Below are 19973 nucleotides of genomic sequence, written 5' to 3'. Positions count from 1 at the left end.
GAACTGCCCCCCCTTACCTTGGTCATTGTATAGGACACATCTGTTACTTACCCCAAACAATCTTTTCCTGGTATTCAGAGGAGAAGAATAGTTTTGACAAGAACTCTTTTAACAATACCACATCATAACACACAAGTATAATTCAAATAATTCAAGCTACCTTCCTCTTCAATGTCTCTTTCTTCAGATCACCAAACGAAGGTGCAGTACCTTTACTTCCAGCTGCCAACTGTCCCTTAGAGTGGTCAACTTTGCCTTCTCTGGTCATGGTCAGAGCTTGTTGCTCCTCCTCTGCCTCCACATCACTGTCCAGGTAGCCAATCAAAAGCTCTGTATCTGTTTCTATATCATCAACTGCCAAGTAGAAAATATTTTCTCCTTCCTGAAATAAAGTTTAAAAATGCTAAGGCATGATTATCTTCTGATATCACTTTAAGATATATTAATTTAGTATGTGTTATTGACAATATAGCTGCTAGGACTTGAGAATGGAAATGAATGATCAGAGATTCAAGGTGAGGCTCAGATACAACCTAAATTCAAGGCCAGCCTAGGCTACAAGAGACCTTATCTCAAAATACAAACAAGCAAACAAATAAATAAATGCTATAATGAAATAACTAAGGCCCTTGTGCCTATGAAGTTACTATTAATTTTTCTTTATTTCTATGATCTTGATGATGACAAGTATTCAGATATAAAAAGTATGGCACATAAAATACAACTCTACACAAGTTATAAAGATGAATGACGTCATATGAGTTGTATTTATAAATATGTAAGTATGCCTTAATGATTTAGTTCTTATTAATTTTACATATAAAATTAAAAGAGAAATTTTCAAATTCTGACACAAATTAGAGGGTATATATACAAATTTGTTTCAGAAATAATTTCCAAAGAGCTGAACCAAAAATACCAAAGACACTAGACATAGGAGATTTAAGGTACTGACTGAATGATCCTGTATACCTCATCTCTTTGGCCTTGTTTATCCTACAGAAATTACTGAAGGCAAAGGAAAATAAGAAAGGCAACCAGCAGCATACTTTTTTAAAGGAAATTCCAGCAGGCAGGAATCAGTAAGAGCTGAAGTGATAACTACTCTGGAGGCCCTTCAGCCAGTAGCAGACACATAGGAGGAATATTGCAGAACCAAAGAAATTCCCAGAGAATGTTCATTCTTGGAATAACATTGGTTCAAAATGCCTCCCTGAGCCTTGGTCAAATCTTCAAGGAAGCCAGTCCTGGGGCTGCAAGTCTGGCTGTTGCAGAGAGTTGTCCAGAGTGAGTTTCCTCCCATAGCTGGGAGCTTCCCCGAGATAGTTCCTAGTTTGATTGCTGAAGATAAATAAGAATACACAAAATAAATTTATTGAAACTTCTTTCTGGACAAAATGAAGAAAGAGCCAGGAAAATAAGTTCCACTGAAGAGTAGAATTCAATGAAGCACACAGCACAGAGTGAAGCCCTCATTAGTTTGACAATGCGTTATACACTGAAGTTGAAATGCACAGTAAGAAAGAGGAAAAGGAGGAGGGAAGGAGGAGAGAGGGCGTCCAACAGCTGTTTCGATGTACGTGTGCAGTATACACAAGCAGAAACCCTAGGAACTACGGAAAAGTTTACATACATAGCATTGTCAGGAACAGAAAAGCGCTACTCTCTATTGCTTCACTTGAGCTCCCCAACCACCTCTGTAACCCCACTGCTGAGACAAAGCAACTTAAAGAGGGAAGGCTTATTCTGGCAGTTTGAGTCTGATCCATCAGGATCTGGGAAGTCATTGCTTTGGGATCAGGAGGTGGCTGCAGTCAAGAAGCAGAAAGAGAGAGAAACAGAGAGACAGACAGAGACAAACGAGAGAGACAAAGAGACAGAGACAGACGAGAGAGACAGAGAGACAGAGACAGACAGAGACAGAGAGAATACTGTGCTCAGTTCCATTTCTTGTGTTTATTAAGTCTGGGGACCCAGACTGTGAGAAGGTTCCTGCCCACATTCAGAATGCATTTCTCCACGGGACTCTGTTAACGCTCTCTAGAAGGACTCTCACAGACATTTGCAAAGATGCCTTTCTATGCTGTTGAGTATCCTGTCATGTTGACAACAACAATAATAAGCACAGTATTTGGGAAATGTCTCTCTGTTGAATCCTAGCTCACCAGATAGGCTAGGCTGGAACTCGTGACAGTTCTGTCCATGGTTCCCAAGTGCTTATAGGAGTGCACCACTAAGTCCAATTGTCGTTGTTTTTAAGTGTATTTCAAAATTTAAAAATACAAATATATATTTTACTGTTCCCTGAAAAAAATCAGAATGATGATCATTATTCAGCAATAATGAGAGAAAAAAATTCAAAGGTTCAATTTGTGTTTAGTCAGATTTGATGAGACTATGTTTCAGAACAGCCACACCTCCAGAAACAGTTATTTAATCAGTCTACATAGACTACTACTCTTGATGTAACAAGAATAAAGAAACAAAAGGACAGAGTCAGTAGAAGAGACTAAATCAGAACCAGTGCTTCTCATGGTTAGTTTCTCTAAACACTTGAGAACTCCCCTGATGGAAGTCTCAGACACAACCATAAATCTTAGTGCTTATCTGATCAACATCCATGAAAACTAATTGAAACCACTCTCTGACACATCAGTCATTTTGTGATGGTTTGCATAGCAGTAGATAATCTTTAATTTAAAAACATGATAACAGTATATTAAACTATAACTTTGAGGGATGCATGTTTATTGGGAGTCTCTGTAATGAAAGCAGGGTTTAATATTTACTACACTTTTAATAAAAACAATAGGAGCATTTCACAATCTGATGTGCTTGGTTATGTTATAATACAAAGAGAAATGATGTTACGAGGGTAACATGCATCTGTTGAAAAAGTGGGGAAATCCTTCTGTTAATAATTCATACCATTTCCAAGACCTATAGTCTCATCCTCTGCATTTGTGACCATGGTTTTAAGATCACACTCTTAACGCTCTTCCCTGCCAAGGGATACAATGAGGATATTGAATATCTTCCCAAGACCCATGTGTTGAAGGCTCAGTCTGCAACATGTTATGCTACTGAGAGAGGGCGGATCCTTTGGGAGATGAAGGGTAGTCATAGAAAGTTGATTGTGAGTATGTCCTCAAAGAGATCACCTGGATTCTAGACCCTTTCAGTCCCTTCTTTTCCTCCTACAAGGTCCTTACCACATGGTGCCAGATCACAGATAACAGACAAAAGTCAACCAATCAGGAGCTGAAATGGTAAAGCAAACAAACTGAATAGCTACACTGCATTAATTTTTAGTGTCATCATCATTCCTGTAACGTTCTCCATGGTATTTTCCCCTTTCTAAAACTATGTCAGGACCTGCCATGTGACTAGTTTCTAGAACCTGTGGATGTGTTTCCTAAACTATAGATTCACTAACAGCTTTATTATCCCTTGTACTCTAGTGGGAAAGACATAAACAGTGCAGATGGAAGAGCCGGAGAAATTATTCAACAGTCAAGGGCACATACTGCTCTTCCAGAGGACCTCAGTGAGTTCCTCATACATTTGCTGGGCAGCTCACAACCACCTGTATCTCCAGATCTAGATGATCAAATACCCTTGGCCTCCACAGGCACTTGCACACACATAAGCACAGCCTTACACCCAGATAAATATACTTACACACAATAAAAAATAATAAAAATTTATTTTAAAAAGTGAGCATGGCTCACAGGGACTCAGCACTACCTCCCTATTATGAGGAGGCCCATTTTTGACATTCTAGCTCTCATATTTGGTTTTCTTTATTACACTCATTATTTCTGTTGATGACTTAGTTACATGTGCAGAGTCTCTCCTTGCAGAAATCCTTCCAGCTATTTGTATCATGGAAATTCACTTCCTTGGGCCTGAACCATAGTGCTATTATACTGTTTATGGTTGGCCTAAGGCTCTGGGAGATTATCTAGAGATTAGTTCTACAAAACCATATTCTGTTCAAGTATTCCCAAACCATTAGCTTTCACCGGCTTATAGATATGTCATGTAGCACAGAGCTCTTAACTGTTACTCGTCTCTTACATTACTGCTCATTGTGCTTGTGTCTCTTCGCATGTGGCTTGGTTGTATTCCTATTTGATGTCTGGAAAATTGCTTCTGCATTTGGCTGTCTGTAATATCAAAATGTTGCGTCACCCTAAATAATCTGTGTGAAGAGGTAGGTGTTAAGAAGAGAACTTCAAACTGGAGAGATGGCTCAGCATTTAAGAACACTGACTGCTCTTCCAGAGGTCCAGAGTTCAATTCCCAGCAACCACATGGTGACTCATAACCATCTGTAATGGGATTTGATACCCTCTTCTGCTGTGTCTGAAGACAGCTATAGTGTACTCACATACATAAAATAAATAAATAATTCTAAAAAAGAAGAGTTAGGTGTTTAACAACTAGTTTTTAAAGAATTATCAACCCTTACTGTTATGGAGAAATAGAAATGAAGATAGATATTATATAGATATAATCATCTAAACCAAGAGGTCAGTGCTGGCTAGTTTTATACAAATTTGACAAAAGCTGTAGTAACCTGAGAGGAGGGAACCTCAATTAAGAAAATGCCTCTGTAAGATCCGACTGCAGGCGAACCAATACAGCATTTTCTTAACTATTGCTTGATGTGCAAGGGCTCAGTCCATTGAGGGGAGTGTATGCCTGGGCAGGTGGTCTCAGATTCTTTAAGAATGCAGGTTGAGCAATCCATGGGGGAGCAAACCAGTAAGGAGCACTTCTCCATGGCCTCTGCATCAGCTCCTGCCTCCAGGTTTCTGCCCTGTGTGAGTTTCTGTCCTGTCTTTCTTTAATGATGAACAGCAATATGAAAGTGTAAGGCAAACACATACTTTCCTCCCCAAGCTGATTTCTGACGTGGTGTTTATTACAACATTAACCCTTAACTAAGACAATGTTCAGCAGGTCATATATAAATGAGGTCTTTTTTAACGGCAGAGAATCCAAGCATTTTGTAATTTATTTCTGTTTGGCATATATTTTTAAAAAAAATAGTCAAAACATTAAATAATGTATTGCTTTCATAAAAATCATAAGAAAACAAATTAAAGCACTGTTCTGCTGCAAGAGCTGTATATATTCTAAACCACCAAACCATTTCCCTGATATTAATGTTAAATAACATACATTTGAAAGCCAGTGGTTAAGATGTTCATTTTTGTTGGGGACTGCACTGCCCCATGCTTTGGGGCTACTAATTTGCTGTCTACACTGCCCCATGCTTTGGGGCTAAGTGCTCTGGTCAAGAGAGAGGGTGGGAATGGAGGGGCAAGAGACGCCACGAAGAATGGAGACTACAGAGTGTGTAGTCAAGTCTGGTTACTCCTTTATTTCCTCTATTCTCTCATTGACTTCTCCTATTGACTCTATTACAAGGAAATCCTGGGTATTTATAAGCACAAGCAGGAGAACACAGGTGAAGACATTTTACCACGTGCACCATGAAGCTAGGGTCACTAAACAGCAAAACAAGCTATGTGGGATAAACAAGATTTTTGTCAGAGTGTGCTTCAGCTGTTGTAGGCTTTTAAAAAACAAGTCTCTCATCAGGGTATATGGTTCCAGATGGCTGCAAAGTTGATAGCCGCTTTCTGCTTAAAGTCAGCTCCCAACACATTTTATTTTCAAAAGTATCTTAACTAATCAAGGTTGCTTCCAGTTACTACTGTGTCTGTCCCCAAGGTACTCTGTAATAAGCACTCAGGTGTGCTGCATGGAAAGACGCTTACTTAGAGTCTAAAGGCAATTCTGTCTGTCTTGGTACTCCTGGACAGTGTCAATTTGGCAAGTCTTCTTGTCACCCAGGGCCTCTAGTTCAGCTACAAAGCAGTGATGTGGGCATATCTCCTCCTTTATTAGGCTAGAGTCAGTCCCAAGTGGCAGAGGGTCCAGTCAACAAAACAAAAGGAAGAGTATTAATATAATATCGCCTCTCAGATCTTGTCCCACTCAAGAAAGGTTGATATAAATTAACAAAACTATTGAAACAGGATACAATAAGAAACTAGAAAATACAACCTTGTAAGATTAAAAGTCTTCTTTTTAAAAGCCATACACAGTAATTTAAAGCCATCATTTGTTAAAAAAAAATTTAACAGTGACTACCATACTATGACAGTGGTTAGGACCAAATTAACTCAAGATGCCTTCCTGTTGAATTTTTTTCTGATTCTATCACTTACTGAATGGACTCTTTCCTGGAAGTTTGGGAGATAAATGTGACTAGCAGGGCTGGGAATATGGTTCAGTGGACAAGCAGCTGCTGCTCTTTCAGAATGCCCAAATTCTGTTTCCAGCACTTATATTCGGCAGCTTGTAACTTTCTGTAATTCTAGCTCCACAGAATCCAGCCCTCTCTCTCTCTTCTGGCCACCTCAGGCATCCACATACAAAAGGAGCATGTGCACATGCACAAACACACACACACACACACACACACACACACACACACACATACACACAAAAAAATATTAATCCCCACTGTGTGCAAATAAACATAGCACCAGAGGTGGGCACACTGCTTTGGTACTTAAGCAGCATCTGTTTGTGACATAACCTGGTTCTTGTTTACTTGAGAGCAGGCTGCTGTCCACATGTGGACTATATAAGGGATACCACACGATTATACACTTCGCAAAGACACAGTTATTGTATTGAAAAGGCAGGAAGCTGTGAAAATCCACATTATCCAGCTGAAATGACCAGGGGGTAATCCTAATGCAAGAAAAGTCAGCTCCAAAGCAAACCTTAGGGTTACAAATTAGTCATTTGCAGTAGAGTTGGGAAATTTTTGAACTGCTACTTAACTCAATAGCTATTTACATAAAAAGATGAAAGTAAAAAACAGCAAATAAGATATTTACTAGGTACTATCATCTCACTGGAGCCTTCTCTACTAACCCCCTGAAGTCTCAAGCAGCATACAAGCATGATTTCTACAAGATGAAAAACATCAGGAAAACATTTCCATAGGAAAATTAATGACATATATCTACAATATTAATCTAACAAGCAAAATATGTTAAAGATGAGACATAACATTTATGGATGAAGCATTTTACCCTACTCGCTTCTTGCCATGCACTCCAGCAAACTGACACATGGCTCCAAACTCTCTCGGAGTCCCTGCTCCCTAAGCATGTCTGAGCAGATGGCATGCACCGACCATGGGATTCCAATGGTAACAACAGGAGTCCCATCCAAGCAAAAGCTTTGAAAGTCCTCAGTACTGTTCTTCCTGCCAATAAAACACACAGCTGCAAACTTTTCCTTTGGATACCATGTGGGTGAAGCATCCAACCTGGCAGCCATACATACAAACAAGAATAAGGCTTAATTACTATAAACTATGAGAGCTGTTTGGCAGACATGATGGTGATACTGTAATCCCAGCCCTCATGAGGAAGTGGAAAAAATCAAGAATTGAAGACCAGTGTCAGCTATAAAGCAGCACTTATGTGGAAAGACCCAGACATAACCAGAAGTGCTTGAGTCCCAACACTTGGGGCATTGGGGGGTTGGTGGGGAGGCATAATACATTGAAGGGGAAGGAGGGCCTTCTGTCAGAGACCAGCCTGGGCTACACCTGAGACACTGAAGGGGAGAGAGCACCTCCTGTTAGAGGCCAGCCTGGGCTATACCTGAGACACTGAAGGGGAGGGAGCACCTCCTGTTAGAGGCCAGCCTGGGCTACACCTGAGACACTGACAGGAAAGGAGCAATGTCTGTTAGAGGCCAGCCTGAGGTACACGGGACCTTGTTACAAAACAAACAAATTTGAGCTGTCTGTTGCACTGGTCTTCACAGTGAAAATGGGTGACACAATAACAGATAGATTAATAGTTTTCAAAACTTTCAGATCAAAAAGAAACATGTGAAAATACCAAAAATGATGTAAGGCAAGAAAAGGACAAGTTGAGTTTAGAATGATGAAAAGGCAGAGCGACGTTGTTGCACGTTGTTCAAGTGCAAAGAAACCTGCCTCCTTTAGGATCATGGTCGGAGATCAAGCACACAGCAGGGAACAGTTCACCTCATCCTGGGGAACAGATGCAATCTTAAAAATCAAGCCCGTGAACAAAGATTCAGATACATCAGTTGCAGCTCCCTAAGCAAATGCAGACCCCCCCTTCTCTGAGACACACTAGATAAGATTATTCAGAGGCAAAAGCAAGGAAACAATCCACGGCTATGCTTAGAGGAAAATTAAAACACGTAAATAAAACTATAGTCCATCTCTTGATTGCATATAATCTGTCTATAACCAAGAAGCTTTAGGATAAAATAGTGTTCCAGGAATAGGAAGCTCGGGGAGCCATGTCAACTGTATACCAGCCAGGGCAGATAGCTCTGCCCTGTGCACACACTCCAGCATTGGAAACTCTTTTAGCTGACCCCACAGATGGTTCTTGAGTGTGGCTGGAACTCTGGTTAAGTGACATTGGGACATTCATCTCAGGCAGAAGGAGGTTCCCTGGTTATCACATTATGTTCTGACACAGTAGTAAATTTTAATGTGCGAAAATACACTCAGAATAAAAAAAGCTTTGTTCATGAATCAAAATTTTGATAAAGAGATGCATAATTATTTTTAAGTTAAAATAAACTATCTGAAATGTAAACTGCATAGGTTCCCAATGGGGCTAGCTTTGTATAACTGACCAAATATTAGCCAATATCACATCAAGAAAAAGCATTTCAACTACATAATCATGCCAGAGGCCAAGGTATCAAGTCCCAGACTGCTCAAACCTCTCTCTTACTACATCTAAATGTATTCACCTGAATCCTTGGTTTGTGATAAACTCCATTAGGGAAGGGATTACACCTAGATTTATATATAGTATTAGTTCCAATATATTGAGTATTCAACACTGTATTAGAGTTATCAAGGCACCCAATCTCACAACACCCAAAGAACGCTGGAGTCCCAGGAGCTCTAACACACCCAGGATTATAGGTGAGGAGGCCACAACACCCTCCCCAAGCTGGATGTTATTGGGATCTACTGGGACCCAGCAACACAGAAAACCCCTCCTAGCCAGTGGCATGATTTCCTTCTGATCTGAGTCAGGGCCCTGAGCAGACCTTGGGTGCCAACTATGCACCCAGTCCCACAACACCCAAAGGAAGCTGAACTCGAGGAGAACACACCCAGGATCATAGGATCATGGGATCTCAGGAACTTGATCACAACAGGATTTCAGGATCCCAGAAGCAGCCTGAGTCCCAGGAGCTCTTACACCCAGGATCTCAGGAGAACAGGATCACAGAGACATCTGGATTCTGAGGAGTTCTGACACAAGCAAGATAACTGCAAAGACAAGCTCCAGTCAGACATGGTGAGTGCAGGTAGCACTAGAGATAACCAGATGGTAAAAGACAAGCACAAAAATATAAGCAACAGAAACCAAGATTACCTGGCATCATCAGAACCCAGTTCTCCCACCATAACAAGTCCTGGACACCCCAGCACACTGGAAAAGCAGGATTCAGAATTAAAATCACTTCTCATGATGATGATAGAGGACTTTAAGAAAGACATAAATAAGGAGAACATAGGTAAACAGGTAGCAGCCCTTAAAGAGGAAACAATAATCCCTTAAAGAATTACAAAAAACAACAACAACAAAAAAAAAAATCACAACAGGTAAAGGAATTGAAGAAAACCATCCAGGATCTAAAAATGGAAGTAGAAACAATAAAGAAATCACAAAGAGAGGCTACCCTGGAGATAGAAAACCTAGGAAAGAGAGTCATGGATGCAAGTATCACCAACAGAATACAAGAGATAGAAGAGAGAATCTCAGGTGCAGAAGATACCATGGAAAACATTGACACAACTGTTAAAGAAAATGCAAAATGCAAAATGCAAAAAGTTCTTAACACAAAACATCCAGGAAATCCAGGACACATGAGAAGACCAAACCTAAGCATAATAGGTATAGATGAGTGTGAAGATTCCCAACTTAAACGGCCAGTAATATCTTCAACAAAATTATAAAAGGAAACTTCCCTATTCTAAAGAATGAGATGCCCATGAACATACAAGAAGCCTACAGAACTCCAAATAGACTAGACCCAAAAGGAAATTCCTCCTGTCACATACTCATCAAAACACCAAATGCACAAAACAAAGAAAGAATATTAAAAGCTGTAAAGGAAAAATGTCAAGTAACTTATAAAGGCAGACCTATCAGAATTACATCAGATTTCTCACCAGAGACTGTAAAAGCCAGAAGATCCTGATAGATATCATACAGACCCTAGGAGAACACAAAGTCATCCCAGGCTACTATACCCAGCAAAACTCTCAATCACCACAAATGGAGAAACAAAGGTATTCCATGACAAAACCAAATTTACACAATATCTTTCCACAAATCCAGCCCTACAAAAGATAATAGATGGAAAACTCCAACACAAAGAGGAAAACTACACCCTAAAAAAACAGCAAGAAAGTAATCCTCTTCCAACAAACCCAAAAGAAGATAACCACACAAACATAATCCAACCTCTAATAACAAAAATAACAGGAAGCAACAATTACTTTTCCTTGGAGTTACCGAAATACAGGTTTCTCCTTCCTCTGCCTCCTCTGTTCCTGAATTAGTTCTTGAATTAATTTTTCATTGCTGTGGTCAAATTTCTGATAAGAATAACATATGAAGAGTTTATTGGGCTTCTAATTCGAGGTGGCACAGCCAAACATGGCAGAAAGGTACAGAGGCAGAATAGTGGGGCAGCTATTCATATCGCCTCTGCCATCAAAAGACAGAGAACACAGGAAGTAGGAATAGGCTAAGATGCTTTTAAGGAAGGTCTCCACTTGCCTACTTCCTTCACCTAAGCCACAGTTAGGACCTGACTCCAGCTGGGATCAAGGGTTGAAACACTTAGAACTAAGGGCATGTTTTACATACCACTTACCATACCCATCTTTGTTTTGAACTAATAAGACAACAAAAATCAGTAATGCCATTCAGGAAAATAGAAGGAGATACAAAAAAATGGATGGCGACTCAATTTACTGTTTTTAACAAATTCTAAATAATAATATGCAATAGCTGGCTGACAGTAGGCTGTGGCCTAGCTTTTGTGATGCTATAAAGAACAGAGTGTCTCAAGACAGAGGTGGAATGGTGATGGAGGTTGTTGAGAAATCCAGCCAAAGGTGGTAGAAAGTATCCCCTGGCTTTATGACACAGTGTACTGTGACCTAGGAATGCCACCAACTACAGCGTACACTGTGCCATAAAGCGTGGAGAGAACCGCACACTGGAGAGAAGGATGTGGACATAGCAGAAGAAGGGCTGGCAAACAGGCCAGGAGACAAGGGCATCAACAAGCTTCACTTAGACCTAGAGGCAGAGCTCTTTCAAAAAGCAGAGAGTACCATTCTCTAAGCGGGGAAAGGAAGAGCAACAGTTAATGTTTGCACTGTAATGTGACGTGGGATATCATGAGTTCAAGATATATGAGTGTTATTTGTACCCCCTTTCTTAACATTCACAAAATAGAGATATGCATCTTAGGCCATGTTTAAACTGTAGTGTGCTTTCAAACATTAAAACAGACAACTTAATAGTTTTCTATAGCAATGTCATCTTAATGAGCAAATTCCCAAATAGGTAACTTCAATCTCAAACAGCCTCTCAGCTATGGTTTTCCTGTAAGTCATACATATGGAAAAATGGACACCTTTCAATATTGCACATAAAAAGATCTGAAGATTAGCGGGGCAACAGTGCTCTAACTGTTCTGGCATGTGAACATCATTTAATGTAGCTTTAGGTTTGTTTGCAAATCGACTACAGGACTTTTGTTCATTTGTCTGAAACAATAACACTAAAGAAATATATTAGATCTTTGAATGCCCTGATGCAAAATCTGATAATGTGATACATTTTGACAAAAACTTGAAGTACTAGAATTTACGAACAATCACATTTTTGTGCTTGTCTGCTTTGATTACCAAATGACTTTCTGGAAATAAAGCATTATCATGGGAACTCATTTAATGACAGTAAACTAAATCAATTTTTAAAAGCACAAATTTTATTCTTTAACAAAGTTCAAAGTGTTTCAAAGGATGATTCTGTGTCAGCATCATATGCATGACATTAGTCTTTGCATGTATATTATGTGTATTATCAAGCACATACCTATCTATATTGGCTTTTAAAAGCAAGATCTATAAATGTGTATTATATTCCAAAATATGGAAATGACAATGCAATGGAGTTGGGGAAGCTCTCAAAGCACAGCTGGGGAAGAACTGGGATAACCCACCGGACTACCCTACTTTCTGTTCTTGTCATCAAATGGAAACAGAGAGATGCATGAAGACCCATCTCAAGGACCTTAGTGAACCACAGGGAAAGAAGTCAGAATACAATGCTATCATCTTTGTGCAAGCCAGAATGCTAAATAATGTTATCACGTTAAGCTAGTTGAAGAAATTATAGGCATGTCAATCAGACAAATGCCCAATTAATTAAACATAAGACAGCACACAGGGTTGTGACATAAATCAACCAAATGACAGACATAACGCCTTTCTAGACATTTGTGAACATCAACTACAAAGCACCCAGTGAAACAAAAGTCCATGCTCAAATCTTACAATGCCCTTTCCCTGCAGTCCACATAATCCTGATGTCACAAACACAAACCTTTACATCCAAGCCCACAACTAAATAGAAGCTTCTTTACACAAATCTCTGGTCTCAAGCTGTCTTTGTAAATCATGTCAGATTTCAGTGGATAACAGAAATACTCAATGTGAGCCAATTAGGGTTCGAAAGCCAACCACTCTCATCCCTCTGCCTCGTGAATCAGTAGAATGCAGACAGAGTCCCCAGAACATACACTGAGTAAGATAAATCACAAGGCTTCTTTTGAACATTTTGTAATTCCCTGATGAAATGCAGGCCTTCCTGTTACGATCACTTTATGAGAAGAGACACATGTACTAGAGTAGTAGTTTTCGTTTGCATTGAATAGAAACTTCCCTAGAAAACACAATAACCATTAACAAAAAGTAAGTACACCTGTTGGGAGCCGACTTGTAGCAGAAAGTGGCTATCAGCTTTGCAGCCATCTCGAGACCCATATACCCTGACAAGAGACTTGTTTTTCAACAGCCTACAACAGCTGAGCACACTCTGATAAATATCTTGTTTACCCCACATATCTTGCTTTGCTGTTTAGTGCCCCCAGCTGCAAGGCGCACGTGGTATCCACGCCTGCAAGGCATGTGGTGCACGTGCTATCCACGCCATACAGGCCCGTAAGGCACACGTGATATCCACATCTGCAAGGCACGTGGTATCCACCAGCCTACGAGGCACATGGCAAAAGACTATAAATACCCTGGACTTCCCTTCAAGGAGAGAGACAATAGGAGAAACAATAAGAGAGACTTGAAGTGAGACAATAAAGGAGACTTGAGACTTATCAGAACCTCTATCTTGTTTCCATTCTTCATGTTTCTTCCCCTTTACTCCCACTCTCTCTCTTGCTAGACTCTGACCCGCAGACCGGAGCGGCAGAGCCGTCCGGGATATACACCTAATTCTAGTATTCAGCTAGTAAATTCATTCCACTTACTTCATTTACATCTGCTTACTACCTTAGTTAAAATTAATAATAGCTGTACCTCTAATTTTGAAAAATACAACAAAGCCATTTCCTTCTTTATGTTCACACAAAATCAATGTTACCCAGCAGCAAATAGCAAGCAAGCTAATTATAGAGCCTGGATGCTAGTGTCGGTATACACACACACTTACATGAACATGCATAGGACTGTTAGCTTAATTTCCTCTCTGGGAAGTGTACTTATTTGGTTTCAATGCATCTATAATAAATGCCTCTTGTGTTACACTTTATAACAGCTAAGAATTTGTAAACTTCCTCTTTCATTCTTACCACAGCTCTTAAGTGTTACACCGTAGTAAGAACAGTATTTTTCTATACCTAATAACATGTTCACAGGTTCTTAAATACAAATATTCATTACTACATCATTAAATATGATTTACAATCCATACTCCTTCACAGCAAACCTAAACTTCACTGTCTTCATCACAGATCTGAATTATTTCAGATTGCAATAGCTGGTGATCTGTAGAGCATTGGATTTAACGGTTCTACCTTTTGGAGATGGTATTTTCAAAATGAAGTGACCACCTTCTCTCTTCTGACTGAGCTGGTTTGAAGTCTATTTTGTCAAGTAGTAGAACATCACTGTTTGCTGGTTTCTCACTCCATGTGCTTGCTACACTTGAAGTCTATTTTGTCAGGTAGTAGAACTTCAGTGTTTGCTGGGTTTTCTCTATGTGCTTGCTATAACTTTTATTCTCCTCTCACCCTAAAGTTTGTCTTCAATGCAGGCATTTCTTGAAGGCAATGAAGAGATGGATCCTGGTTTTTATTCCAATCTCTTAGCTTCTGTGTTTTATTAAAGAATTGTGGATCTTAAATCCAGAGTTTTTAATTGCAAGGCGTATTTTAAGTCTTGCTGTTTGGTGATTTTCTTCAGTGTCTGGTGCTTTCCTATTCCAGTTTACTTAGTGTTCTCATAACATTTATTCTTCCCTGCATCCTCGTGGACATGGTTGTTTCTGTTTAGTCAGATGGACTCCTCTAGGCATTTTCTGGAGAGCTGGCTGAGATGTAATGAATTCCTTTAACTTGTTTTTTACTTTTCTTCAAGTATGAGATAGTCTTGCTGGGTATAGCACTCTGTATTGACTGTTGTCTTTCAGAGATTAAAATACATCATTAGAAGCCCTTACACGTTTGTCTTTTGATTTCTTTGAATATATTTATAATTGTTCCTGTGAACTATTTTGTTAGGACTATATCTATCTCATTTGCTTGGAACATAATTACCATGAAATCAGTGATTTAGGAAAAATCATGTTTCCTTGATTTTTCATGTTTCTTTTGTTTTAGCACAAGGAGCAGCACAGCTATGCTAGATGTTTTTAATTATACTTTTTCTTTTAGTAGATATATCTGCAGTATTCAAAACCAACCAGGTTACACTAGGGTGTAGTGTCATTTTTTCTGTTATAGAGTCATGTTAGGTACATACCAGGCTCCTGAGAATAGGACACAAATACCTTCTTGCTGGTCCCAATCTCAACTCGCTTGTCATTCTTTCCTAGGCTCCTACATGGCTGTCAGATCCTTAAGGTTTCCTTTGAAATATAGAGGTTGGGTCACAGAGTCTAATCCTGTCTGTGAATGGTTTTTCACAAATCAGTTCATAAATGCTGCCATTTCTGTACTCAGTCTCAGTCATCTGAATGTGAATGCGTGTTGTTCTACACTCTAGGAGGTCTGTGGCGATTTGGGCCACAAATGATGTTTGCATGAGCTGGCAGCCATTCATAGGTTATGTCACAGATGCCTGCTAAACCTCTGGGAAGTTCTTCACAAGCTCAGTTAGTCATAAGTGCTGGCCTTGGCCCTGGACAGCCCTTCCCAAAGCTGGCTGTGAGGTTTGGGACCCACATCTGCTTCCTTGCAATTTATACCTCACTGAGTCTAACATAGGTCTAATTCAATATCTTCCACACACTCTAGACGTACTCAGATTTCTGCTGACCATGTTTTGGTATATAGTTATAGTTCTTTGGCACTTGTGCTGACCAGCTAAAAGTGTCAATCACAGACATTCTAGTGCCACCAAGTCACCTACTTAGCAGGCTTTTTCTTAATGGTATCTCAGGTCTGGTTAAGTATCAAGAACATGTTTTTCTGCTCTTCCCCGTCACTGTCCAAAACCTTTCTTCTGCCCTCTTCCCTATTTCTCTTTAAATATCTGTTTCTTAGAGTACATTGTCAAATTTCTGAATCGGTGTATCTCAAGCATAGTTTTGGTCACTCCATCTCACTGAAACATGGGACTCCTCATATGTGCTAATCCCTGAGTTGTTTTTCCCCTGGTCTGTTTCTAGTTTACTCTGCTATCATCTAGTGATCCTCAGCTGTCTCCTACCTCTTCTAAGAGCTGATATCCAACCTACCTGGTTCATTCCATGGTGGAGTTTGGCGTACCATTCCTGCCTAGCATCTGCCATCTTAACAAGCCTCTACTGTCTTCAAGATGCTACTGTATATTTTTAATCTGCACAAGAATCCAAACAGATATGAATGACAACTGACTTACATGAAAAGGAACAAAGTTTTAAAGATTTTTTTTTTCTGCTAAGAATTCAGAAGCTAAATCATCACAGTCCCTCCAGTGCTCAGGACAGGGCCCAGCATAGAGAGCAGATCCAGGAACCTAGAGCAACCTCTTCAAACAAGAAAGGTGGTGTTCTCTCTATTACTTTCAACCATTTTTCTTTAATCAAATGGCTCTATATTCTGTATTTCTTTCTGATTCAGTCATGCATTTGCTTTTACCATTAATCTTACCCCCATCCTTTCATAAAGTAAATGTTCATCCTACCACCAGCCATGTGAGTGCAGTTGGAGGTACACTGTCCAGACCTACACAAGTCCTCAGTGACTTCAATTAAGAAAGACTTCTCTGGCTGCCTATCTGACTGCAAACTCATCACAGTCCAGGGGTCTCAAACCTGCTTCCTCAACCAAGCTGCTCATGAATTTTACTCTCAGATAATATGCAAAAAAGGTACATGCTTACTGTATCATTCTGTTAACTCTAGAGCAAGCTTGTTACAAACAGGAAGCCAACAGAGACACAGATGAATGCATAGGAGCACTATACACCAAAGCCATTCAAAAACGATTAAAAATCCATACTCTTAAAAAATAACTCCTAGAATCTATGAATTGATGGCACGACATTGGTAACATGTTTTTACTGCTCTGAGAGACGACACACTTGCTGGAACATAGAGCAGCCCTTCGGTGGAGGTAGTGTTAACTATTGTAATGGTTTCTGGTGTCAGAGACATGAAAGGTCTTCTCATTAAAACTTGCCCTCCCCCCCCCAAAAAAAAAGCTCCACCAATAATGTTTTATTCATCACTTTGAATGGCTATTTGCAGAGTCTATAAAACCCTGTGCTTAACATTCTTTTTATTGACATAAGATATCTGTCTTAGGCATACACGCTCTTGTAAAAGGAGCTTCATGTTGCCTAAGGCCAAATTTTGTTCCATTGGCTATCAATGATGTGACAGGCCATGCTCTTTGTACAGAAAGCTATTTCAGAGTGTCTTACGGGAGGCGTTTCTTCATCACTATCTTCTATTAATACCTTTTGTTCTGTGAGGATGAAAAATTTAAGGTCTGTAAATGATATATAAAGGACAATTTTTTTCCCCATCTTTGAGTTAAGGTTATGCCAAATGCCAGAAATGTCTAGGTTAATAGGGCCACTTTCTCAGGAAGAATCTTGACTTTTTTTGTGAGAGATCTGTATGTTAACTACTATTTTTAATGCAAGTGATTTGCATGTGGATAATTACTAATAAAACTGACACTAAGTCCCAGCAACCCCCAACACTTCTCAGGCAACTTAACAGGCTGACTCTGCAACTGCACACAGCTCAGAAGGCAGAGCTGAGCGTCCCTGCTACAGTGGAGTAGGACTCTGAACTGAGGTCAAAGGTGAGTGAACTCGTGCTGCTGTTTGAGCTTAGTGTTTAACACGTCATCATTTAGAACAGCTTCACAGCTCAGCCTTCTGCCTTCTTCATGATATGGATGAGAACCCAAGGCCTCCTTCATGTGCCCAGGCTCCATAAACACCAAGTCACTCTTAGACAATAGCATGTAGCAAACAAACCTGGGGAAAGACAGTCTAGAAATGGGTTGTAAAGTACATGAGATGTACTGCTACCTTGGACATTCCAAAGAATTCAGTTTCTTTTCCAATCAGGATGATAACTCACTATTTTAACTGAGTAGTTTTTAACTAAATACTTGTCTATTTAAAAAAACGGAAAAGGAAAACAACACAAAGCCTAGAAAATACTGACTTGTCTTTTTTTTTTTCAAATACTATACACATGTTTTCATTTAGTGGCACACAGTTAACTCTGCTGGTGTCACCATGATTCAGATGCTTAGGAGTGCTTCTGCACTAACAGACTATCTTTCATATTTAGAACTTTCTAGTCTAAGTTAGAAATGCTTCCAAAGTCTAAACACACACTTACCTGACTTTCTGAAAAGGATCCATGTGGGAAGGGTTATTAGCTTGCTAGATCCTTCTTCAGCAATTCATATTCCTAATCATCATTTCCAAAGCAAATTCACAAATATCAAATAAATCTCAGAACTACAAATAAAACTGAGTCTCCATGAAGGAGTTCCAATCATCTGCCAAAACAGATCTGAAATTCTTAATCCCTTTTCCAAAAAAATTGGACCAAGTATTGACGTTTTCCACCAAGCAAGCCATATAGCCACAAATGTTTCCCATTGACTCTACCCCTGGGGCATACGGCTCAAATAAAAAATTTCCTGAATACCCCAAATTTCAGATGCAATTTGGAATGCAAGTGATTCATAATGTAATGCGGGAAACATTATGCTCTTGTTTTTCCCACTCAGTGTCTCTGGAATGTAGCTCTCAGGAGAGCATCCTAACTAATTAGAGGGTTGGCTTTGTTTTCAGTCAGGAGACCCAACTATTATGCTCTTTGCCCCTTGCTCTAATGTGATTTTGAAGCCTTGGGAATCTGTTACTTCAGCTACTGTTCAAGTGAGAAAAATGCTATCTCAAGGGAGCTAATAGGGTTCCTATGTATACGGTGACAAAAGCAAGGTAATGTGTACCCATTCCATTAAGAAAGGGCCCTACAGAACAGATTTAGATCCTAATTAAATCAAGAGTGAAATTTCACAAATGCTTTTTTCACTTTCTAATCCTGTTCTTACATTGATTCCTTTCTGAAATCATCAGTTATGCTCTGAGGCACCACAACTGCCACCGCTTTCTTCCAGAGACTCCTCCTACCCTCTCAAGGAAAGAAATATAGTTGACATAGGGGAAGAAACATTGTCACTGAGTGTTCCAAGCGAGAGTGATAACTGTGCCTTGGGAAAAGTGATGAGTAAAATCAAGGCGAGCAATGTTCCAAATGTGATAACAAAACACAAGGCACAGTAGAGTAGCATACGGATGGGAAGAGATCAAGATCATCACAACCACAACTAAAGGGATTTCCATTAACTAAAGGGAAACTAAACAAAGTACAGATAGGACATCTTCTACAAGAATTATTGAGCTCTAAGGCTCAGTGCAGAGCTCTGAACAAACAACCTGAAGGTTGAAGCAAATAAGGAAAATAACTGATTCTTAGAAACATCAACCAATAAGAAGACAGTTCTCAAGTAAAGAAACTTTGGAAAAATGTTAAACCCATAGTCCAACAAAAGGAGGCTGTGTATGCATGTTTTTACCATGTATGTCTAAAGCACAGTAAGGAGAAATAGGGGGCTTAAAATAAATTCCACAAATAGTTCCAACAGTAACATTTACAAAGGAAGAAATTGAACATGGCAATGATGCCATGAGACTACTTTGATCAGCAACATGGAAAAAACATAAATATACTTGGAAAATAAATGGATGCTTATACATGAATAAAGATGAATCAGATTCAATTGTGTTTAGATCTTTGTGTAAAGAATAGTCCAAAATGTGGTTTGACAATCCCTCCTATCAAAGATCCCATATTCTCTTAGCTGTTTTAAAAGAGTCGGGTGTGTGTTCCCACACAAAGAGATATATTGTTTTTATAACACTTCTATTAACAGAGAAATCACTTAGTAGAAGATAGAAAATTAAATAGCAGACAACTATATATTTTTTGTTGGGTTAAACTTAACGCTGTGAACTTTCCTCACTATATTTTATTTAGAATTAAGTGCAATCAGTATACTAGTCAATACATTTCTACATTATAAGTTCT

General features: G+C 39.4%; 1 protein-coding gene across 1 annotated transcript in view; it reads right to left on the bottom strand.

The window, feature by feature from the left end:
* Prdm5 (PR/SET domain 5) overlaps positions 1 to 19973 on the bottom strand; it is a 158358-nt gene that overhangs the window by 79571 nt on the left and 58814 nt on the right. The window contains exon 4 of the mRNA XM_034511827.2: positions 211 to 382. Coding sequence (XP_034367718.1) covers positions 211 to 382 — 172 coding nt within the window. The remainder of the gene's footprint in view (positions 1 to 210; positions 383 to 19973) is intronic.

The sequence above is a fragment of the Arvicanthis niloticus genome, chromosome 9 (assembly GCF_011762505.2).
Source record: "Arvicanthis niloticus isolate mArvNil1 chromosome 9, mArvNil1.pat.X, whole genome shotgun sequence".
NCBI lineage: Eukaryota > Metazoa > Chordata > Mammalia > Rodentia > Muridae > Arvicanthis > Arvicanthis niloticus.
Note: the sequence above shows the minus strand (reverse complement) of the source record. Positions and strands in the feature narration are given on the sequence as shown.